The sequence below is a fragment of the Elaeis guineensis genome, chromosome 1 (genome assembly GCF_000442705.2).
Source record: "Elaeis guineensis isolate ETL-2024a chromosome 1, EG11, whole genome shotgun sequence".
NCBI classification, from domain to species: domain Eukaryota; kingdom Viridiplantae; phylum Streptophyta; class Magnoliopsida; order Arecales; family Arecaceae; genus Elaeis; species Elaeis guineensis.
In genome coordinates, this window is record NC_025993.2 from 30525545 (window position 1) to 30551045 (window position 25501).

The 25501-nt window shown below is 47.0% G+C and overlaps 1 protein-coding gene across 1 annotated transcript; it reads right to left on the reverse strand.

The window, feature by feature from the left end:
* Nucleotides 1-4549: 4549 nt before the first annotated feature.
* LOC140855829 (uncharacterized) lies at nucleotides 4550-5971 on the reverse strand. The gene has a single exon (XM_073252892.1). The coding sequence runs from the start codon at nucleotides 5969-5971 to the stop codon at nucleotides 4550-4552; it is 1422 nt and encodes a 473-aa protein (XP_073108993.1).
* Between the last annotated feature and the right edge of the window lie 19530 nt (nucleotides 5972-25501).

Here is a 25501-nt window from a genome sequence, read left to right on the forward strand (position 1 = left end):
ATATTATCATATTATTGACTTAATTTACCTTCTATTAAGTGATATATTTGATTTTATAGTGGCAAAATTTAACTATATAACTTATTTCTGTATTCATATCCATACTTCTAACATATTGTATACATCCATATCCATTTAAAACAGATGTGGATAGAAACTTTTGCATCGGATTAATATTTGTATTAGTATTCATCAAATATAAATGGATACAAATATTAATATCTATATTAAATCTGTTTTTAGCACTACAGTAGGTGCCTAACGTAAGTTTATTAGACAGAAAGATTACAAAGAGAAAAAGAAAATCTCTCTCAAGCCATATTTGTTAACATTTGCAGCCATTAGCATATCCCACTCGTTCTCCCATGGCTTCTTAAACATCTTCATCTGTTGCGGCCTACTTTTTTTCAACATTAATTCCTTTGGTCGATCGGTAATGGTCCATTAATTAATATTATGTCTGACCCTTGGTGCTCGTTGGTGCATATTAACTTGTGGCCTACTTTTATTAACATGGAGGCACAGCTGCATTAGCTGCATTAATTTGCCTCTTATCTCTTCCCTCATGTCAGATGAAATGCCATTGCGGTTCATGATTGGTCTGATCAATTGACATGGGGGAGTAAGATCTCTAAAAGCATCCGAATTAGAGACGTTTAGTCGGCTCTGGGCCTTGATCGCCCTACAGCAAGTATCTCAATGGCTTGGTTGTGGAAATTGAAAGTACCCCCCAGAATTAAATTCTTTTGGTGGAAAGTGCTATTGAACTGCTTGCCATGTAAAGACCTTTTAGCAAGAAGGGAAATTATTGATTATGGCCTCCTGTGATTTGTGTCTTGGCATCCATCCAAGATGTTAATCATGCTTTAATCCTGTGCCGCTTTGCGAAATCCTTCTGGTCTCATGCTGAAAATATGATTCCTTCTGATCTCTTGCCTACTTCCTTGTTGGGCCTGGTAGACTCCTTGTCTGCAGTGCCGGCTCAAAGGTAAGGCCACTAAAGCAAGGGCTTTAGGCCCCAATTTGTTTTAGGCCTCCCACCCCCTCCCTCTGCCATCCATTTGCACCATATCCAACCATCTACCTACAGGCACGAGAAGATGAACGACACTGGAGATAAAGATGGAGATGACGAGACAGGAGACGATGAGCGGAAGCGACGAGACAGGAGTGGGTGAGGAGACCTCGAGGCAGAGAAGAACAGTTGCCCGTCGGGGCCGTGGGTGAAGAAGTTGGCAATCCGGACAGTGGGGTCGCCGGAGAGCTTGCAGAGGGAGGTCTTGAGGCAGGTGAGGACGACACCGACGAGAAGGCCATCAGAGGCACCGGTGGTACCACCATTGATAGAGAGGATGCGGACCCATCCCACCATCCGACAGTAACGGTCTGATTTGAGGGGCATCTCTTGGTCTCCTGCGGCGGACATTCCACGCTTGAGGGATATCTCCAGCGGGACGGAGTTTCTGGCTAAAAATTTTCAGAGCTAAAAATTTTAAAAACAAAATTATACAAGTGGAAGATTACAGTCCAATGAACATATTCAATCATATAAAATGACTCGACTCTTTTTCAAATACATATATTACTTTTAGAATAATATTAACAATTCCAATAAGTGTTGCTTCGGTAAAAAAAAAAAAATTTAAAATTAAAATTAATAAAATCTTATTTAAGATCAATAATATCTCAAAAAAGATTAAATGGATTAACTATATTATCAATTGAAAAAAAAATATTATAAAAATTTATTATAAAAATTTAATTAAAAATTTTACATCTCAAAAAATTAGAAAAATAAAATTTTAATAAAAAATTTACATAAAATTTAATAAAAAAATTTATATTTTTATTAGTTTTAGGCCTCCCAATATGTTGAGCCGTCCCTGCTTGTCTGCTGCCCGAATTGAAGAGAGATTCAGATCTATTTTGGCTATACTAGCTTGGTTGATATGGGATGGACGCAATGAAAGGATTTTCAAAAATTTGAGTGGAATCCATCAAATGGCTGCTACATTTGATGGAATCCAAAGTTTATAGCATGTGGATCCTCTGCCGTGCACTATACGGTACGGTGCACTACGTGCACATCTGCACGTGCGCGCAGCTGCGCGATGCATGTCGCATGTAGCCGTGTGCACCATCTATCGTGCAATAGATGGTGTGTGCGATGCACCACACCATGCAGTGCATCGCATGCACAGCAGAGGATCCTTGTCCAAGTTTATATAGCATTACTTATCTCATCATGCAAGCCATCTCATGGATGTGCATGGGAATTAGTGATAGAGGCAAATAGCACAAAGACGGGTAACATCTCAAAATATATGTTTTAAGCTCGACATACTAATTACCAAGATTATAACAGGGAAGAGCCTCTGGTCATTAACGAAGGGAGATTGGCGCACGTGTTGCAGCCCATGACATGGGGTCTCATGGTGGTCAAAGGCTCATAGCTTGGATGAGTCAATCTCCATTCCACATACGTGAGATATTATGCATTTCGGCTTTTGGTCCATGACACGAGGCCTTAACGATTTTGTTCTTTAAAAGATGCCGTATGAGAGAGAAGGTCCTATTCCATATAAGTTACTCTTTTTTGACTTACGATCATTATGGAACTAAAAATACCGTCCTCCCGCAACAGCATGCGTTATTAGTTATTACACGTTTTTGTTCACGGAAGTCCAATACCTGTGATGCACCTGCGCCTTGCTGCTCTCCCAGTGCTCTTTGTTCCTTCTTCGTTTTTATGGGGAGCGCTTAAGAGATGGTACCTCAGGCTCCAGGGAGCCCAGTGTGTTGGATTCCCGTTTTATCTTCCATTTTTAAACTGCTCACAAGAATCTCATGGCCTCGTGGGATCGAGCATGCTCGCTGGACTCCAGGATTTTTCTATTATATACAAATATATTTATGCATTCCATGTAAGAAATAATGTTCACTTCCCTTTACATCTCAAGAAGGTCCCAAGGTTCCTTCTTTTCATCCTTATGATGACGTCAAAAGTAGGGGTCCCGGTGGGTGCTGGTGTCTCAAAAGAGGACCTGGATAGGTCCAAAATGGCCAAGCAAATACTTGACAAGAAGTCAAAATCTAACCACTACTCAATTACTTTATGGTCACCTTTTTGCATAGGTATATAGTTGTGAATTGGATTTAAGTTTGGATTGGGCACATAATTTAGCATTTGATAAACATAATTCTTTGCTAGTGTTTTGCTCATTGAACTTGATCTAGTGCCAAACTGGACCCATGCCCACGCCACTCAAATTTTCAACAATTCCAATATATGTGTGGCATCGAAGATACTGTTGGGCAAAATTTTTTTCCAGATAGGCGTTGTGGTGACTCTACTCTGCTCAATCTGGGCAGACCAAAACCTATATTTGTTGTTTAGTCACCAACCCCCTATGGAAGCATAAAGGTAAACTTTGATGCATCTGCCTCGAATGGAGAGGTGGCTGCGGGTCATGTAATTCGTGATAGTGCAGGTCTGCTTATAAAGGCAGCAGGTAAGCCATTACCATGTTATCCTATTGCTTATGCTGAAATTGTGGCTGCATGGATGGGTTTATATGCTGCAGTGGTTAAGCTAAGAGCAACTTCTCTCTATGTTGAGGGTGATTCTCATTATGCTATCTCCACTATTTCTAACTTTCAGCTACATCACAATGAAAATAATCCTCTGTTGCTGGAATTGTATTGCTAGAAGCAAGGGTGCTCTAATATTTCTTTTACTCATATCTACAGAGAGGCAAATAAAGTGGCTGATTTTGTTGCTAAATATGCACATCAGGGAGAGTGCTCTTGGTCTGTGTCGGCTCCAATTCATAGCGAATTATTTTCTCTTTTGCAGGCTGATAGAAGGGGTACATCGTATAGAAGAGGATAGAAGGGGTACATCGTATAGAAGGTCTGCCAATGAGATTGGTGGAAGAGAATCCATCAGTTGCTCTAATCAGATCGCTATGAGAAACTCTGGGGAATTGGTCTTCCAATGGATGTACAATTGGAGCATTATTTTTCGATTTTCGTTTCCGTTGAAGGATCATACACAAGATTGCACCGGCTATTGGAATCACTATTTTCTGTAGTAGAGGCCACTTTCTCTTTTTGTATGACTTTCCTGGGCATGCGGGCAGGTGTAATTCTGGAACACCCCCACAGAGTCGACTATTTCCTTTGATTGAAACCTGAGTAGCATTTTCAAAGACCCCTTTAACTGGCACTTCACCTTCAAGATGATTGAAAGACAAATTCAACATTTGCAATTGTTTCAAGTCCTCTAAAAATGTTGGAATAGGCCCTGTTAAATTGTTATGTGAGAGATCTAGTTCTTGAAAGCCTCTCGCGTTGCTCAAAGTATTGGGGAATTGTCCCTTGGAAAAAGTTGTTACCCAGATGCAAGTATTCCAAGATCTCACAGTCACCAAGTGTGTAGATTCTTTAATCTCCCGACCTCTAGAGGAAGAGATCCATCCAATGAATTGTCAGATAAATTTAGATAAAGGGACAAGGCGGGAATGCTTAAAATCTCTTTGGGTATGGTTCAAGTAAGACGATTGGTAGAAAGGTCCAAGATTGATAGGTGTTGCAGCTTTCCAAGACTTGGAGAAATGGGGCCTTGCAGGTTATTCTGCTCCAAATAGAGTTCAGTCAGTAGTGTGAGATTGCCTAGGGAGACAGGAATCTGTCCTGTAAACCTATTAGAAGACAAGCCAAGCCTCTCTAACCTCACAAGCTTACCGATGCTTTCTGGAATAGCACCAGTGAAAAGGTTATCATCGAAAGTGAACCAGTCGAGGTTGGCTAGGTTTTCAATTCCACGAGGGATTCTCCCTGATATACGGTGGTTTTTTCCTAGATTCAATACTTGGAGCTGTGAAGAGAGGTTGACTACTGAGTTGGGCAACATGCCTCCTAGCATATTGTCGTAGAGTGACAACACCGTTAACCGGCTGCAGTTTGTGAGAGAGTCGAGAAATTCCCACCCCTTGGCATCTCCTCCTTCCAGATGATTCTGTTCTACATTAAGAAGGTGAAGGCCTCGTAGCCTTCCCAGCTCAGATGGCACCCTCCCACTAAAATGATTATCTGGAATGCAGATGACTTCAAGTCTCGAGGCATTTGCCAATGTAGTTGGAATGGGTCCATCAAACTGGTTGCCAGACAATTTGAGGGATTGAAGACTATGAAGCGTGATGCCTATATCAGATGGAATGCTTCCTTGCAGCTCATTTTGAGCCACACTGAACTCTTGCATTGATGAGATGTTGTAAAGTTTGCTAGGGATTGTACCTGTAAGATTGTTGGCACCCACTCCAAAATATTTCAGGGTCGTAAGGCGGCCGATGTCATCTGGAATGCTTCCCCCCAGATGATTGAAATGGAGGGAGAGTAGTGTGAGTGATGATAGGTTACCAATGGAAGCTGGAATCTTGCCCGTGAGCTGGTTGTGGCTCAAGGCGAGAATTCTAAGCTCGGAGCAGTAGGTCAAGTTGGAGGGGATTTCTCCTTGGAATGAATTGAAACTCAGGATAAGATTTTTTAGCCGACGCAAACGGCCCAACTCCAATGGGATCTCACTAAAGAAATTGTTGTTTCCGAGGTTGAGCCGGTGAAGGAAGGTGAGGTTTCCAATAGAGGGGGAGAGAGATCCCTCCAATCCCAAAGAGCCGAGGTCCAAGACGACGACCCTCTGCTTGTGCTTCCAGCTGCATGTGACACCCTTCCAGTTGCAGAATTGTATGGTGTCGTTCCATGAGCTTAGAGCATTCAAAGGATCATGAGTTATTTGATCTTTGAAAGCGAGCAGAGATAGATGGTCAGTGTCATTTCTGAACCGAATAGCTCCCGTGGCATCAACCACGGATGCCACCGGTAAGCATGAGGAGGACCAGAGGAAGAACAAGATCAACCCTATCTTCAGTATCTGTTCAAGTTCCATGCTTTCTCGTGGAAGAGAAACCATGCAGCCTCCTGCTCCGGAAATATTGCTCATGAGAGGTTGGAGAAGGCTTCTTGGATTTCAAGTTTAGCCATATGTGGACACTTTTATTATTGAGCTCATGAGTGTTTTGCACCGTATAAGACGGTTCGATTCATAAATGTAGGATATGGACCTTGATGCATACTTGGATGACAACATTATCTATTTTAGAGATGAATGGTTGTTGTTCATCTCTCAGGTAAACGGAGGTTGCATGGCAAATAAGGCAGTTGAAAGATGGGCAAAGTTGGTCCATCTCCTTCATTTATGAATTGCACCATTTCTTACGACGCACAACGTGCCTTCGGGTTTTGAACTTGTTGGGATATGCCGACCGACCGACCGACGAACGGACGGACCGACCAACCGACGGACCGACATACCGACCGATCGACCGATCGGCCTACCGACCGACGGACCGGTCGAGAGTACGTCGGTCGGGCAGACCCTTTCCGCCCTCCCCACCGACTACATCGGGGGGTCCGGTGTCTGACCCCCGCGACGTGCCCGACTGTCCGTCGGAGGGGTCCGAATCTCCACCCGACGCCCCTCAATTGGCCACCGACCTAAGGTCGGTCAACTTCTCCAATCGCCGTACTACTGCCAGAGACTGTCAGCCCTGACAACGGCATGCGGCGTTACCGCCTAGCGGCATTATCCCGCCTGTGGCTTTGTTAACCCTAGTGATTTGACGGCCCCACGGCGATTTGACATCTTTACGGCGACTCTGACATTCTACAGTGAATTGACAATTCTCCAATTGTCCGCGCCATTAATGACGGCGCCATACCTGCTCCACTATATATATCAGGGAAGGCAACAGTGCTAGGGGCCCGGCCAAAAACTCTCAGGCTTGCTCCCTTTCTTTCTCTCTCTCTATTGAGCTCTCTATCTTCATTTCACTGTTGCCCAGTCTCCTCCCTGACTTGACCGTCGGAGGGTCCCCACCGGAGCTGCCTCCGGTCAGTGTGGACTTTCTTTTTGCAGGCGTTCGTTCCCGACGACCAGGCGATGAGGGGATTGGCCGCAACAGATTGGCGCGCCGGTAGGGGGACAGGTGAAAACGCGCACAGGATATTACTGTACGCTATCCCCACGAAATTCGAGATGACCAAGACGAGAGCTCAGCGATCGAGGGTCACCGGGTCGGCGAGGCGCTCTTCCCGCCGGGAAGAAGCCTCCCCTCCACCCTCCGTGGCGGAACCCGGCTCACCGCATCCCGCGGTGACCACGGAGGCGCAGATCGCGGCGATCGTGCGGCAGATAACTGTGCTGACGGACGCGGTCAAGGGCCTTCAGCAACAGCCGGCCCAGCTGCCGCCATCACCGGTCGGACAACCGGCGGCACGTCCGATGCCCTCCAGGAGCAGCCGCCGACACCCGCATCGATCCCCGTCGCCTCCGCGGGAGCACCTGCCGCAGCGCTCCCATGAAAAGGAGGAGGGGCAGCCGCGGCGCGACGCCCATCGGCCCCGATGACTTTCTCCCTCCCAACTAGAACGAGCGAGGAAGGAGAAGCGACCGCGAACGCCGTCCGCCTCTCTCTCGGACTCTTCCGGAGACTCTACTCCTGGGGTCTCCCAGCACCGACGGATCGACGACAACGAACGCAGATTCGACGAGATCGACCGTCGGCTTGCCCAGTTGCAGGTGGACGGACAGAAATCCTCGAACGACGTTGGCTTCCAGACCGCCCAACCCCTCTCCTGACTTGTCCTTGACGAACCGATCCCCAGTCGGTTCAAGATGCCGCACGTGGAGCCCTACGATGGCTCCACCGACCCAATCGACCATCTGGAGAGCTACAAAGCTCTCATGATGATCCAAGGGGCAACCGACGCTCTTCTTTGCATCGGCTTCCCCACCACGCTACGCAAAGCTGCCAGGGCCTGGTACTCTAGTCTTCGATCGAAAAATATCCACTCCTTCGGGCAGCTCGAGCACTCCTTCGTGGCCCACTTCAGCACCAGTCGAAGGCCGCCCCGAACATCGGACAGCCTTTTCTCCCTTAAACAAGGGAAAAATGAGACGCTCCGACACTTCATGGCGCGGTTCAATGCGGCCACGCTCGAGGTTCGGGACCTCAATGAGGACATGGCCATCTCGACCGTGAAACGGGGACTGAGGGCGTCCCGATTTACCTACTCCCTGGACAAAACCCTCCCCCGGACGTACGCTGAGTTGCTGGAGCGCGCGTACAAGTACATGCGCGCGGACGAGGGAGCTTCCGACTGACACCTGGCCGAGCCTAAAGGCCCGAAGGAGAAACGGAGAAAGGGTCGGGACCCGACTGTGCCTGGCGGGCCCTCGACCGACGGTCGGGTGTCGCCCCCGACCGACGGTCGGGTGTCGCCGCCACGACGGGACAAGAGGTCGCCCCGACGTCGGAGCCCGAGGCCGACACGCCCCAGGTACGATTCTTACACTCCCCTTTCTGCTCCTCGTGCGCAGATTTTGATGGAGATCGAAGGAGAAGAGTACCTGCGACGGCCTCCGCCTTTGAAGGCAAAGGGCCTCGACCGACGAAAATACTGTCGATTCCACCGGGGCCACGGCCACAACACCGAGCAATGTATCTAGCTTAAGGACGAGATCGAAGCTCTCATCCACCGAGGGTATCTCGATAAATTTTGGAGGAACCCACCGACTCGACTAGTCGCCGACCGACGATCCCAGCCGACTGAAAAAGCGACGACTAATCAGCCGACGGTCGGGGTCATCAATATGATTTCCAAACGACTTGGCCCGGGGACGTCTGCTGAGGGGAAACCGACGAAGAGGCCGCTCCCGGACGATGTAATTACCTTTACAGAGGAAGATGCTCGGGGCATCCAAACCCTCCACGATGATGCTGTGGTTGTCTCGGCAACAATAGCAAACTATGATGTAAAAAGAATTTTTGTAGATAATGGAAGTTCGACGAATATTTTGTTTTACTCGACCTTCTCCCGGATGCGACTATCGGCTGACCGACTCAAGAGAGTCCCTACGCCCCTAATAGGTTTCGCTGGAGACGCTGTCGCAGTGGAGGGAGAGGTCACCCTGCCAGTGACAGCTGGAGCCGAACCACGACAAAGCACGGTTCTCCTGACTTTCGCGGTCGTCCGGGTGCCCTCCGCCTATAACGCCATACTCGGAAGACCCAAACTGAACGCCCTTAAGGCGATAGTTTCGACGTATCATCTCCTGGTTCGGTTCCCGACCAAAAACGGCATCGGGGAGATGCGCGGAGATCAATACCTCGCCCGTCGATGCTTTCAGATCTCTGCTCAAAGCGACGAGTTGAAAGGCCCCCTGACAGTCGATAAGCTGGACCAACGGGAGGAAGAAGAGCGGGGCGAGCCGGCCGAACAGCTCATTCCCATCACGATAGCAGGGAACCTCGACCAAAAGGTGTGGGTCGGGTCTCAATTACCCAACCCCGAGCGGCAACATTTGGCAAAGCTGCTAAAGGCAAATACCGACATATTCACTTGGTCGGCGGTGGATATGCCGGAAATTCCCCCAGAGATGATGACCCATCGACTCAACATTGACCCATCAGCGAGGCCGATAAGGCAGAAGAAAAGATCTTTCACTCCAGAAAGACAGAAGGCCATCGACGAGGAGGTGGATAAGCTACTCGAGGCAGGCTTCATCAGGGAGACCACTTATCCCGATTGGCTCTCCAACATGGTGATGGTGAGAAAAGCCAACAGAAAATGGAGAATCTGCATCGACTACACCGACTTGAATCGAGCCTGTCCAAAGGACAGCTTCCCACTTTCGAAGATCGATCAACTGGTGGATGCGACGTCCGGCTACTGACTGCTCAGCTTCATGGATGCCTTCGTAGGGTACAACCAGATCCGGATGGCATCCGAGGATGAGGAACACACCGCCTTCATGACCACCACGGGCCTCTACTGCTACAGAGTAATACCGTTCGGACTGAAAAATGCTGGCGCCACCTACCAACGACTGGTCAACAAGGTCTTTAAAGATCAGATCGGGCGCAACATGGAAGTGTACGTCGACGACATGCTGGTAAAGAGTGCGCAAATTCCGGATCATGTCCGGGATCTTAAAGAAACCTTCCACACTCTACGACGACACCGGATGAAGCTGAACCCGACCAAGTGCGCCTTCGGGGTGACCTCAGGGAAGTTCCTGGGATTTCTCATCTCACAACGGGGAATCGAGGCTAACCCTGAGAAGATCAGGGCCATCATCGACATGCGGCACCCGGACACCAAGAAGGAGGTGCAGCAACTCAACGGAAGGATCATCGTGCTCAGCCGATTCATTTCTCGGTCGGCTGAGAGATGCCTCCCGTTCTTCAAAACCTTTAGACAAGCCAAGCAGTTCTCCTGGCCGGACGAGTGCCGGCAAGACTTTGAGGAACTGAAGAGGTACCTGGGCTCTCCGCCGCTCCTCGTGAGATCGAAGGTCGGGGAGGTCCTGTACCTTTACCTGACTACTTCCCCGGAGGCAGTTAGTTCGGTGCTCATCCGAGAGAACGAGAACCGGGTCCACCAACCGATATATTATGTCAGCAAGGTACTCCACGAAGTCGAGACACGGTACTCGAAAGCAGAAAAAATAATTTTCGCCCTAGTCATTTCAGCACAACGACTCCGTCCATACTTTCAGGCACACGCCATCGTGGTCTTCACCGACCAGCCCCTGAGAGCCATCTTGCGCCGCCCCGACACATCAGGAAGGCTGGCGAAATGGGCCGTGAGACTGAGCGAATTCGGCATCCAATACCGGCCACGACCTACCCTCAAAGCTCAGGTTCTGGCCGACTTCATCGCTGAATGCCCGACGACCGACCTACCGTCAGGGGAGGGAAGCCCGACGGAGGTCGGGACCCGCGACTGTGACCTTGACTCGACCTGGGTGTTGCACATCGATGGAGCTTCCAATGCTCAGGGGAGCGGGGCCGGTTTCCTACTCGCCAACTCGGAGGGGGTGGTTACTGAGCATGCCCTCCGATTCGACTTCAAGACCTCCAACAATCAGGCCGAGTATGAGGTGCTCGTCGCGGGTTTGAAATTAGCATTGGAGCTCGGGGTTGACCGACTCAAAGTCTTCTCCGACTCCCAACTGGTCGTTGGGCAGATCAAAGGTGAGTTCGAAGCACGAGATCCGACCCTGGTCAAATACCGCCAAAAAGTAAAAGATCTCGTGGTGCCCTTCGAATACTTCGAGATCTCCCACATCCCCAGAACGGAAAATGCTCGGGCCGACGCGCTCTCCAGGCTCGCGACGTTCGACTACTGCGCCTTGGGCCAGACGTTCGTGGAAAGTCTTGAACAGCCGAGCATCGATGAGGTCGGGGAAGTACTGCAATTAGTGGTGGAGCCGAGCTGGATGGACCCGATCGCTCAGTACCTGACCGACGGATCTACCCCCGAAGACCCTGTGGAGGCCAAACGACTCCGGTGGGCGGCTTTCCAGTACGTAATGATCGACGGTCGACTGTATAAAAGGTCGTTCTCTCTTTCCTTGCTGAAGTGCCTGGGGCCGATCGATGCAGACTATGCCCTCAGAGAAGTGCATGAAGGAATCTGTGGCGATCATTTGGGGGGCAAGTCCCTGGCTTACAAAGTCCTGCGACAGGGCTACTACTGGCCCACCATGAAGAAGGACGCTGCTGAATTGGTTCGGAGGTGCGAACCATGCCAGAAGTATGCCAACATACAGCACCATCCCGCCAGCCAGCTTGCTCCGGTCATCGCCCCGTGGCCCTTCGCCCAGTGGAGAATCGACATACTCAGACCTTTTCCCCCAGCATTCGGACAACAAAAATTCATCATCGTCGCGATCGACTACTTCACGAAATGGGTGGAAGCCGAACCCTTGGCACAAATCACTGAGCGAAAGATGGAAGACTTCGTACAGAAGTCCATCATCTTTCAGTTCGGACTGCCAAACACCATCATTACCGACAATGGACGGCAGTTCGACAACCAGGACTTTAGAGACTTCTGCACGAGATTTCACATCACACACCGACTAACCTCGGTCGGGCATCCACAGTCCAACGGCGAGGTCGAGGTGACCAACCGGACCATATTGCACAGGCTCAAAACCCGACTGAATGAAGCCAAGGGCCTCTGGGTCGAAGAGTTGAACTCCATCCTATGGGCGTACCGGACGACACCCCGTATCCCGATTGAAGAATCACCTTTCAGCCTGGCCTATGGAACGGAAGCCATGATCCCGCTGGAGATCGGGTTGCCATCAGCTAGGGTCGAGCAATACCGTGAGCCGGAGAACTCCGAGTGTCGGAGGGCCGACTTGGACCTCTTGCCTGAGCTCCGCCGCGAGGCCCAACTTCGTATGGCTTCTTACCGACAAAAGGTGGCTCGATATTACAACGCTAGGGTGAAGCCAAAGCTCTTTCGACCTGGAGACCTGGTCTTAAGAAGGGCGGAGGTCTCAAAACCCTCGAATCAGGGAAAATTGTCCCCAAACTGGGAGGGACTCTACAAGGTGGCCGACGCCTATGGACCGAGAGCTTACCGACTGGAAACCCTGGAAGGAAAAATCATCCCCCGAACTTGAAACGCCGACAATCTGAGGTTGTACCATCAGTGAAATCTGTACCTCCCCCCATTCGAAATACGAACTCAGTTTAAACTTCGGAGTCTGGAATTTCGATCCTTCGACTGGGGTTCGGCGCTCGACGTCCCAACATGGACTTTATGTTCTACTTCGGGCCGTCGGACTGGCTGTCGATGTTTCGTCAAACGTTTAAAGAATCGATGCACTTGCGAGAATGGGAGTTACACTCCTTCTACAGCTCTCGGCTAGAACGTTCGGGCAGAACGATCAGCCAACTTGCCGAACCTGCTCCGATCGGGAAAGGCAAAAGCGCCAACGCAACTAACGCTGCGTTCGTGACTTACCGACTGGGTCGAAACCGGTCGAAGGGTATTCGGCTTACCACCATTTATCACACTGCGCTACACAAGCGCCCGACTAAAGTTTGGGTGAGGGGAACTCGACTTACCATCGCCTTCCCGACCAGACGCGTCGACTGTGTGCGACAATGTAACAGACGCAGTCTGACCGATCACATCGGATGACATTCGGGTCATCGGGATGCGCCCAAAAGCCGGTCGACTTTCTTCCCCACGAACGACCTTCAACTCCGCCAGTGCGGCCGACTCAGCGCGCTCGTGCCTTAAAGTCAGTCGACCCCCGACTCACGCCAGGACGACGTGCGTTCGACTCTGGCATTCGGTTTGCGGCCTAACGATGGATGTTCGGTCTAGGTCCTGAAACGGGCGATCAGTGGTCGGGGTTCGTCTTGCTTATTACACACTGAACCACCGACTATCTCAACTAACGACTCGGGGTGATGATTGGGTGTCCTAATGCGGCACGCCAAGGCTGCTCCCTCCGACCTTATGACCCCGCGATTAGAAGCACATCCCAGCAGGCAGGAAAAGGAAGTCGAAAGAGAAACTAGAAAGTTCTTAAGTTCATTCGGTTACAAAATCGGGCCGAAGTCCGGTTACAAATGTGCTAAGAAAAACAAAAATGATAAAAGAGGACGAGGCCACGATCATCCTTCCGAGTCAATCTCCTCGACTGACGGAAGCTCGGGGATGACCGGTGTATCCACCACGATCGGCACTGGGTCGACTGCCGAAACAGGATCGTCGGTCGACGCTGGACTGGCGGTCGGCGTTGGATCATGGGTTGGAGCCTGGCCAGAAGTCAGGGCCGTCTCTCCCTCGGCAATCTGTTCCGGGACGGCCTCTCCAGCCACGGCGATGCCTCCCGACGACGGGTCGGCCATCTCTTCCGTGGCTTGGTCCTCGACCCCCGGTGGGATGATACCGCTGAGGTCCAGCTCCGGGTACAGGGCTTGGACTGCATCCCGACCATCCTCGTACCCCACCCGGTACGACGCGAAGTCGGACTCCAGTAGCTTCTCTCGGTACCGGTCGGAGCCACGGAAGTCGTCCACCGCCCGACTCGCCGACTCCTTCGCCGACCTCACCTTCGCCTCCGCCCGATCGAGAGAGCCCTTCGCCGACTCCGCCTCTGCCTTCGCTATGTCGGCATCGGCCTGGACAATCGACAAGTCCTCCTCAGCCTTGGCGAGATTCTCCAGGCTGACCCGGAGCTGCTCGCGTTCGGCCTCGAGCTCGACGGCGACGTCGTCCCGCTCACACCGCAGACGGTGCGCAGTCCGACCTTTGCACTTTGCTTCTTTTCGGGCCGACTTGAGCTCGGACCCGAGACGAGAGACCTCGTCCACCAACTTCGCCTCCCGATCGATCGACTGCTTCAGGTGTTCGACCAGCATTGCCCGGTCGGCTTCGACGGCCGCCGCCCTGTCCTTCCAAGCCGCCCGGACGTTCTCGAACCTCCGATACCCGACTTCAAGTTCGGACATGGTATAGATCAGCTGCGGATGCGGGCACTACGTCAGGAAGATGAAGTAATGAAAACACTAAAGAAAAAGGAGGCAAAGTAGAACTTACCCCGACCATGGTCGGGTAGAACGAAGATAGCATCTCGATCACTTGTCGAGACCTCAACACCTCCACATCGACTGGGAGGAGGATCCCCTGGCACAGCCTCCTGGCCAGGTTGTGGTCGGCCAGTGCCGACGCTCCTTCGGGGAACTGAGCGCCAGGCGGCGCGGTGCGACTCCCCGACCTTGTGTCATCAGCGAGGTCCATCGGGGCTTTCCCCCGATCGGCCACCCCAGCCAGTGGATCCGGTAAGGAGAGGATGCTCGAGTTTGACGCAGCACCCCCCGTTGCAGCTGCAAACACCATCGGATAGCGTTCGGATTCCCAAACGGCATCCGACGCCACTCCCATCGGTGAAGCCACCGACGTTCCTTCAGTCGCTGTCTCCGCCGGCCGCTCCTCCGGTTGCACTGTCGGAGCTGAGAGTGCGATCACCGGCTCTGACTGATCGGTCACCGATGCCGCGACGGTCGGCGCAGCTGTGGAGGGTTTCTTCTACGGTCGTGAAGGTCCGACCCCCAACGTCGGCCTCTTCCTCGCCGCATATTGTCGGATTTCAGCGTCGGTCGGCCTCATCCTCAACGGTGTCCCTGCGATACCGACAGAAATATTAATATAGGCACGAGAACGAATGCCAAATAAAAAGATAACCGATGGATCGGGTGATACCTAGACGGAGGACCAAGCTCAGGCCAGCATCATAGAGGGCTTGTTCGGTAACAAGCTCCCTCTGCTTCGGGACCGACATATCCTTGAGTCGGTGAAAGTCCTCCCGGTCGTCCGCCTCCACCCGACTGTTCTCGTTCGCCTCGGTTCGGGGCGCGCCCCAATGAGAAGGAAAGCCCCAGGGAGAAGAAGAAGAAACAAAGAAAAACTGGTTCTTCCACCCGTGGATGGACGATGGAAGGCCAGTGATGAAGGAAAGACCCTTCCGGGGGTTGAAGAGCCACCACCCTCGGGCCTTAGGGTGGGGTCGGAGGACAAAAAATGCCCGAAAGAGAGAGATACAAGGGTTGGTCGGCAGAAGCTGACACAACAGGGCGAAGCTGATTATTAGCCGAATAGAGTTCGGCGCCAGTTGTGCCGGACAAAGTCTGTAATAATCCAGCAGATTTCGGATGAACTCCAGAATCGGAAGTCGAAGACCAGCCCGGAGGTCCTCGACGTACAGTGCCACCTGGCCCGCCGGTGGGTTGTTAACCCGACCGCCGACCCCTGGGGCAGAAAGTTGGAACTGCTCCGGGATACGATATTGATCCCGAAGCCGATCAACATTCGGCCCCGAAAGCGAGGAAACCTCAACTTTCGGAGTCGACCGGGGGTCATCGGTTGGGTTTCCCGATCGAGCCCCCTGAGATGAGGTTCCGTCCATAACACCAGAACCAAGAGGAAGAAAGAAGGTTCAAAGGGAAGCTAGGGCAAAACAGGAAGGAGCACGAACCCCGGGTGGACCCTTGCGAGAGCGGAGCAGGAGGCGACTACAGGCGACGACGGAAGGATCGCTTGGGCAGAGTCTCCGCAGCAAATCATCAGGAATGAAGCTTTAAGCATGAGTGGCCCTATATATATAGGGCCGTTCACCGACCGAGATGACGCCACGCCGACCGAGATTTCTCGGATGGACGACATGTGGCGGCATCCGGGCCCCCTTTTGGCCTGACGGTTCGACGCACCCATCCCGAGAAGGCCACGCCGCCTTCATTAAATGCGAAGGATGCTGGCCCGATAACCCCTGACACGTGGCGGAAGGGCCGCGATTCGGAATTAAATTGCCCGCGGCGATTCGCGTTCCCGATGGGATGCCTGACAGCGCCCCGCGCCCCCAGAACCAGCGCTGGGCGGCGGTTTGCGTTCCCCAAAAGGCACCGGACATCCGATCGCCTGACACCGAATCGTCCGGCACCCGATCGCCTGACACCGAATCGCCCGACACCCGATCGCCTAGCACCAGATTGTTTGACATCCCATCATCGAACAACGGGATGTCTGACATCGACCTGCCCGAACCATCCGCCGATGAAGTCGGCAAATCTGGTCCGGGACGCAGCAAGGAGTCCACTCCTTTCGCCCAACGTCCCGCCTGCGTGGAGGCGCGGGCTAATACGACATCAGGCTCAGAAGTGGGGGGGGCAACTGTTGGGATATGCCGACCGACCGACGGACCGACCTACCGACCGACCGACCGACGGATTGACGTACCGACCGACCGACCGATGGACCGATCGAGAGTACGTCGGTCGGGCAGACCCTTTCCGCCCTCCCTACCAACTACACCGGGGGGTCCGGTGTCCGACCCCCGCGACGTGCCCGACTGTCCGTCAGAGGGGTCCGAATCTCCACCCGACGCCCCTCAGTTGGCCACCGACCTAAGGTCGGTCGACTTCTCCAATCATCGTACTACTGCCAGAGACTGTCAGCCCTGACAACGGCATGTGGCGTTACCGTCTAGCGGCATTATCCCGCCTGTGGCTTTGTCAACCCTAGTGATTTGATGGCCCCATGGTGATTTGACACCTTTACGGCGACTCTGACATTCTACAGTGAATTGATAATTCTCCAATTGTCCGCGTCATTAATGACGGCGCCATACCGTGCTCCACTATATATATCGAGGAAGGCAACAGTGCTAGGGGCCCGGCCAAAAACTCTCAGGCTTGCTCCCTTTCTTTCTCTCTCTCTATTGAGCTCTCTGTCTTCATTTCACTGTTGTCCAGTCTCCTCCCTGACTTGACCGTCGGAGGGTCTCCGTCGGAGCTGCCTCCGATCAATGTGGATTTTTTTTTTGCAGGCGTTCGTTCCCGGCGATCAGGCGACGAGGGGATTGGCCGCAACAGAACTGCATAATAGTGACTGATCTTTCAACACTAGCTCTTGTATTACAAGTAGCCTACTTGGTCATCAAATGTCCCAATTGGTTGTTCTAGCGTTCTTCCCAATGCATAGATAGAGACCACATATATGGCTTGAAATTTTACAAGTTTTATACGGAAGGCCAGTGCTGCTTTACTCGCATTCATATATAACGACTCCATTGCATGCATGGAATCTTGACTATGTAATTTTGCAAGTTCTCTACAAAAGGCCAGTGTTGTTCCACTCACATTGAATAGGTCTCTGTTGGTTAATTAAGTCCACAAAATTAGCGGCTGTTTATTGCACTGGAGCTGACTGTGAGATATTAACAAACCAACTAGACAAAGAAAGGAACAAAAATCATGTAGAGCAACCACAAGAGAAGGAAATATAGAATGGGCTTCCTATTTTGCTATTTTCCCTGATACCTTTTTAAAGCAGAAGCCCAAAAGATATAGCTTAGCAAGCTTCATGAGGGAGGTGATTTCCACTGGAATCTTGTCCGTGAGCTGGTTGTGGCTCAAGACGAGAATTTTAAATACTTATCTTGCATCATTTTAAATCTTGTATTGCCACTCATAATTATATAATTAATTTATAAATCTATTTATTTTTATTTTTAGAGATTATAGATCATGTCTTTCAGAGATCGAAGCCGTCATAGTCGAGGAAAGAGCTCTCGAGGAGAGATCTCTCATGCAGTCAGCGCACATGATTCTGTGCCATAGGTACCACGTAGTAAACTCTAATACTTTAGATATTCTTTTTTATGTTGTTTTATCCTTTATTATCTAATATAACGTTCTTTATGATATCTTGATACTCCTAAGTTCGGACGATGTGGGGTCACCATTGACCCCACAATCATGCAGAGCAATGCCAGACTCTCAGAGTCAGCGGTGTGGTAGAGGACTTGCCTGGCTCATGGTACTTCTAACTCGATCGAAGGATAGACAGCTCATCCACATTCAAAATCGCTTGTAAGTATTATATCTTCACTGAATATATTTAAAATTTAGCCATTTTAAAGTCTAATATTTATTGATCAAAATGAATTTTACAGCATATTTAGAGAACCTGGGGCGCCTCGTGTGGTTACTGGGATCATCCGACAATGGATGTCGAGGTCGGTGAATAAGTTCTCCAGTTGGCCGTCGGGGGTTTGTGATGCAATCGGGAAGATATTCTTGATAAGCTAAAGGTGTTTAATTTTTAAATTTACAATAGGTTTGTATTCTATTTGTCAATACATGCTTGCTTTTATTTATAGGAGTATTACCAATTCGAGACTCTTCAAGATGAGAATGCTAGCCGTCGGACCTTCAAAGAGATGGCCACACATAGGCTCCGAGATGGGCTATACAGCCTTAGGCAGTCCGCTATAGAGCACTCTAGTTCTGAGTCACCATCAAATTAAAAGTCTTACACAGATCACTAGAGCAGTAGGTCAAGTTGGAGGGAATGCCTCCTTGGAATGAATTGAAACTCATGTTGAGATTTTTCAGCCGATGCAAATGACCCAATTCCAATGGGATCTCACTGAAGAAACTATTGTTTCCGAGGTTGAGTCGGTGGAGGAAGGTGAGGTTTCCAATGGAGGGGGGGAGAGAGCCCTCCAATCCCAAAGAGCTGAGGTCCAAGGAGACGACCCTCTGCTTGTGCTTCCTACTGCATGTGACACCCTTCCAGTTGCAGAATTGTATGGTGTTGTTCCATGAGCTTAGAGCATTCAAAGGATCACGAGTTATTTGATCTTTGAAAGCAAGCAGAGATAGATAGTCAGTGTCATTTCTGAACCGAATAGCTCCCATGGCATCAACCATGGATGGCACCAGTAAGCATGAGGAGGGCCAGAGGAAGAACAAGCTCAATGCCATCTTCAGTATCTACTCAAGTTCCATGCTTTCTCGTGGAAGAGAAACCATGCAGCCTCCTTCTCCGAAAATATTGCTGAGAGGTTGGAGAAGGCTTCTTGGGTTTCAAGTTTGAGCCATATGTAGATACTTTTATTATTGAGCTCATGAGTGTTTTGCACCATACCAGACGGTTTAGAAATAAGAGTTCAGTTCTAGATGGATTTCACTTGACTCAAGTCGGCTTATCTAGAGGATCTCTTTGGAGTGGTTTATATAGGTAAGGGCTGAAACCCATCATGATAAAGTCTTAGGACATGTGAGGTAGCCATTTTAGATAACTACTCGTATCTTCAAAAGAATATCGAACAGATGATTCTTCTGTGCTCCTTACAGTTATGATAATTGTTTCATTGTTGTGAGCCAGCCATAACCAAGTGGATGAAGATTAGGGCATATCTGTGCACTTTCGGACCGATCATGTGGTGAGAATTGATTTGCCGAGATGAAGGTTTTACGGCACGCTCGTGGCGCACTGTATACTGGTACTAATAAACATCATATTTGAGAAAGTACGTATCGATTTATCTAGATATCTATATTATTGATTTGTAAGATAATTTGTTTGATCTGTATCATCTGGTCATATAGTATATATTGATAAAATTGGAATAAGTAGAGCAGCAGAAGCCTACGTGTCCAAAAATCCGAATGGAGTTGCTTGACTTATGAACTTTCCTTAATTGTTCTTTCCTTTTATCCTTCTAGATCCTTCCACGAGCCTTGTCTCCTCTCACGCGTTGCGTTTCTGATGTGAAGAGGGCTACTAGAGTCCTCTTCAATGTCCACAAATTCAAGACTTGGGAACAACAGTGGTGTTCCCAGAGGAGTAGAGAAAATAGAAAAATAGAAAATTACTGAGGAAGAAATGAGATTTTGTTTGAAAGAGGAGTTGCCGCCTATTCCATCTTATTTTCCAAAATATACCAATCCACCTCCCTAAACAAATCGGGGAGGGATATAACTAACAGAGGGATAGGTTTTGAATTCAAACATATTTGAATTCGACTTTATCCACTCCACTCAACCTCTCCAAACAAATTGGAGAGGGATATAAGTAACAGAGGGATAGGTTTTGAATTCAAGCATGTTTGAATTCAACCTTATCCACTCCACTCAACCTCAACTGGATTAACGTATCCTGTTGATCCCAATATGAACACACCACATGGCATCATCTCTCACTTGGCCACATTGGCCATCCATTTCTCTCATATTCTGCTCTTCATGCGAGTAATGGAGTGTGCGATCGGATGAAGAATAAATGCAAAAGTGTTATATTAAAACACTATCAAACTAACATAGCACATCCTGGCTTAATCATCTATGCCCTAGACATTTCAATGACACCGGATCAAGTACAACCAATCCCTCTTCTATTTAAAAAAATTATAGAACTTGACCCCAAACCATCCATTATGCTCATGATTGTCTTAAGTAACAAAATGAGACAACCGTCTAGGCAATCAGCCGCAATCAAAACATCTTCCTCTAGCCCTCATATTAATCTGTGTTGGTCTAAGCACTTTTCTAGACACGCTTCGCAAGATCATATTCTGTCATGACCTTGGGATGCATGCTAAGTTAGTTGCTTTGGATCTCTACTTCATAACATAGTTCTAAGTCAAGGGCAAAAAATGGTAGGGCTCACATAGTGACAGAATGGGAAGAATTTATGTCACTCTCCTGACTGATCGATTATTGCATATACAATATGATATGTATGCTATGGTGGAGCTCCCACTTGTTGGGCCACGTTACTCTCTCAAATGCCATTCGAACCTTGGTCTAAGCACCACTAAGATACTTAACCACTATATAACTTAGGTCATCTCTCTAACCCAAGTACTTAGGTTCAGGTACTTATACAGGCTCGATATAGAATCACACAAAAGAATCCACATATCCAACTCCCTAGAGTCTCATCTTAAACTGATTAAGGCAACTTTAAAATTATTTCGACACTTTATTCATAACGCATATGAACAAAGCAATCATATTATAACTATCCAAGTTTAACATGATTATCTAGTCTCATCCTGCTCACCATCTAGGTGCCAGGGCGATCACCCGTGTAAGTGGGCTGACCAAAACCTAGTGAAATTATGGCAAATATGTGCCTACTTGTATCAATTTCACAATCACATTAAAAAGAAAAAACATAACATTACAAGAAAACTGACTATTAGCGATGGTTAATTGCCATTGCTAGTAGTCAATTTGTCGTCGCTAATGTAAGCCATCGCTAAAAATCTAACGTAAATACCTTAGCCGTTTAATTGCTATTATTAGCAATGGTGATTTTGCTGTTGCTAATAATGATAATTAGTGATGGCATTAGCGATGGTGATGCCTTTGCTTATAATTTCTTATTTTTTTAATTATAATTTTTAAAAATTATTAATGACGGTATTAGCGATGGCCTGCCATCGCTAATAGTTTTTTATTTTTTTAATTATAATTTTTAAAAAATTATTAGTGATGGCAAGCCATTGCTAATGTCATTGATAATGATTTTTTATTTTTTTAAAAAAAAACTATTAGCGACGGCATCGTCATCGCTAATGCCATCACTAATAGTTTTTATTTTTTAAAAAATTTATAATTAAATATTTTAAAATTTATTTTATAATTATTTTTAAATCTATTATAAATAAAATAATAATTATTTAACATAATTATAAATAAAAAATAAATTATATTATATTAAAAATCTAAATTATTTAACATAATTTCTTATAAAAAATTAAATGAGCATAGCCGTTAATAATGGATATTTGTTAAGTTATTGAAATGTGGAATAGATCAAAACAAACTAGTCTCTATATTCGTATTAAAGTGAAATGGCTGAAAGATTATAAGGATAGCCAAGAGAAAAGGATGCAAATAAGCAAGAGTTAAAGAAAAAAATGAAGCATGCAGGATTTTCAAATATTTTTAGACGATCGGTGACACTTTTATACTTTGATTTCATAGTGTATTCCATTATTTTGTTCACTGAACTATAGTGAGCTGATTTGCTTCATAAATTATGCTGGATAAAAACTTGGACCATTATCAAGATGTGAAAATTGCCCAAGTATTAGAATGAACAATCGGAAGCCAGCCATTAAATGAGGACACTGCTTGCTTAAAGTTAATAAGAAAGCATGCATGTGACGGCAATGGCTGAGAATACTCTTTGATGTCCTTTCTTATTTCAAATGATCAAAACTATCATTCTTTATCAAGAAAAGCTCTAAAATAGATCTAATCTTGTAAGGACAGATACAGCATATTCTTCACTAGCTATATTTCTTCATTTTTTTTCATTGAAGTTATCTGAGGTCAAGGCAAGGAAATGTCAAATAAAATTGTGGGCTCATTATCAAAAAGTAAATCCTATAAAAATAAATTTTCTTTGGAGATGCAGAAATTCTCTTTTAAAAATTTAACTATACAAAAATTTTCATCCTTGCATTCACAAATTGTTTCAAGCAATCCAAGATTGTTTCTTCTTCTAGTCATCAATGATAAGCAATACAAGGTGCAACCAATATTAATTGATATTAGCGAATCAATCAAACTGGACATGCAAAAACTAATATCAAGGTATTTAGATTTGGGAAGTAGAAGACATCAATATATAACAACTAAAAATTTGTTGTTTAACAATATCAATCTATGATCAAGTAGAATGAATCAAAATTTGAACACTAACTCATTTATAAAAGGATACAAGTTCTACTGCAGCATCAGACCAACAAATGCAATTCATATTTTTAAATACTAAGAAAGTAGAATCAGTATAATATAATAATGTACCTGATTTGCTTTACGACTAGGCCGTTGAATGCATGTACTCAACTCGATTAATCTACAAGCATGAGAATTTTTTTTAGAATTACGGACAAGCAAACATTAATCTAAGCCCTTGGATACAAAACAAGCTCTGATAACATAAAGAAGACAGTATGCATGTGAAACTAGCTAATGGATAAAAAAAATAAAATATTAAAACATACATATGTGAATAATGAATGTTTAAAAATAAAATATTACATCAGATTTTCATAATCATGATATATAAATGGGCAGTATAGAATTACCCAATAACTCTTTTGACTGCAATCCAATCATGTTATCACTATAATTCTCCACTCTAGATATTAACACCTAGACAATAATAAAGCACCAAACAAAATATCAAGAAATACTAGAAACAAAGATCCAAAAGGTTAAACCATCACATACTGATAATTAGGACCCGATTGGAGAGAGGTGGGTCTGGGGCTCGGGGAGGCAGCTAGGGCTCAGACAGGCGAGAGGGGATCGAGGGGCTTGGGATCTGATGGACGGGGACTCAGGAAGGCAGTTGGTGGGAGGGGGCAGTGGGTCGAGGAGGTGGCCGAGGGCTCGGGGCTTAGGGAGGCGGCTGAGAGGAGGTAGGTCGGGGACTCGGGGCTTGGGAAGGTAGTCGACTGCTCGAGGAAGCCGGATCCAACGACGGGGGAAAGAGGGGACTGAAGATAGTCAGAGGGAGGTGGGTCGGGGGCTCAAGGAGACGGCTGGGGCTCAAGAAGGTGGATGGCGGTTGAGGGGCTTGGGATCCAACGGACGAAGGCTCGGGGTGACCACAAGGTCGTGTCGGGGACATCGGGGTCGGGGCGAGGGCTCGGAGACTGGCAGGGCAGGGGCCGTGGGGCTGGGGCAGGGCCCGCGAAGCTGACGGGGTTGGCTCGGGGTCGGGTTGGGGCAGGGGCCATAGGGCCGATTGGGACAGGGGTTGCGGGGCCGGCTCAGGGTCGGGCCAATGCAAGGATGGGGCCAACGGTGTTGGACCGACCATGGAACATTAGAGAGATGGGAGAAAAGGGGAGTTGGGGGGGTAAGGGCACCGACGAGAGGAGGATGAGGGGTCGGAATAGGAGAGAATGAGCAGGCGAGCAAAAAAATTTTTCCCTACGGTGGTTTATATGGCTGACTATTAGCAACAACAAACATGCCATCACTAATGCCATTGGTAAAGATATTAGCGACGGCATATTTGTCATCGCTAAAATCTATCCTAATAACCATGACTCCATTCCTAAAAAATCATCTGAATGTAGTATAATTTTAGAATTTAAAGTCCATCTTCACCGTTCATTATCTAAATAATTATCGTTAGAGTATCGTCACAAAAAATCACCTCTATCTGATAGTCCTAACTATGTCTATCAATAAAATTTAATTTCGATGGTTACGAATGACTGTATCATGATCTGATAGATAGAGACCATCGATGAATCTAAAAATTTATAATGATGATCTCGATGATATTTGTAGTACACTATCAAAATTTTACTTAAATCGGATATCATTATCATGATCAATTTAGTATGGGATAATTTCGATTGTTAAATAAAAAATGAGTGATCCAAAAACCAAATAGCATCAAATTAAGATGATTTTTTAAATAAATAATCTTTACTATTATTTTAATTATTTGTATAATAATGATCATAAAATCTATACCATGCATATATGAACCATCCACGTTAAGCAGATCTTACAAATGTATAAGTATAATTACTTAAGGACTTTAAGAATGAGTATCAAGAGATATAGTTTTAGATCGTTCATATATGTACAGTTTGGATTTTATGATTATCATCATAAAAATGATCAAAATAGTAGCAAAGATCATTTATCTAAATGATTATATTATAATCGAATACCCTTTGGCTATTTGATCACTCAATTTTTATTTAACGATCCAAATCATTTTGTACTAAATTGACCATGATAATAATATTTGATTGTAGTAAAATTTTGATAGTATACTATAAATATCATTGAGATCATTGTTGTAAATTTTTAGATCCATCGGTAGTCTCTATCTATCAGATTATCATGCGATCATTCATGACCATCGAAATTAAATTTTAATAATCGACATACCTAGGACCACCAGATCAAGGCAATCTTTTGTAACAATACTTTAAAAATAATTATTTAGATAATAAACGATGAAGATGAGATTTAAATTTTAAAATTATACTATATTTAGAAAAAAATAAAAAAAAATTCTTTTTACGACGGATATTCCGTCACTAATAGTTTCATCGCTAATAATTATTAGTGACAGCATTTGCCATCTCTAATACTTTTCGCACCATTGCTAATAATTATAATAAATAAAAAAATATTTTTTGTGATGGACACATCATCGCTAATAGTACCGTCGTTAATATTTTTTTTACCGTCGCTAATAATTTTAATAAATAAAAAAAATTTTGATGGCT

What these genes read in the sequence shown, in the direction of transcription:
- LOC140855829 (XM_073252892.1), bottom strand. Translation starts at nt 5,971, where the DNA reads ATGGTTTCTCTTCCACGAGAAAGCATGGAACTTGAACAGATACTGAAG.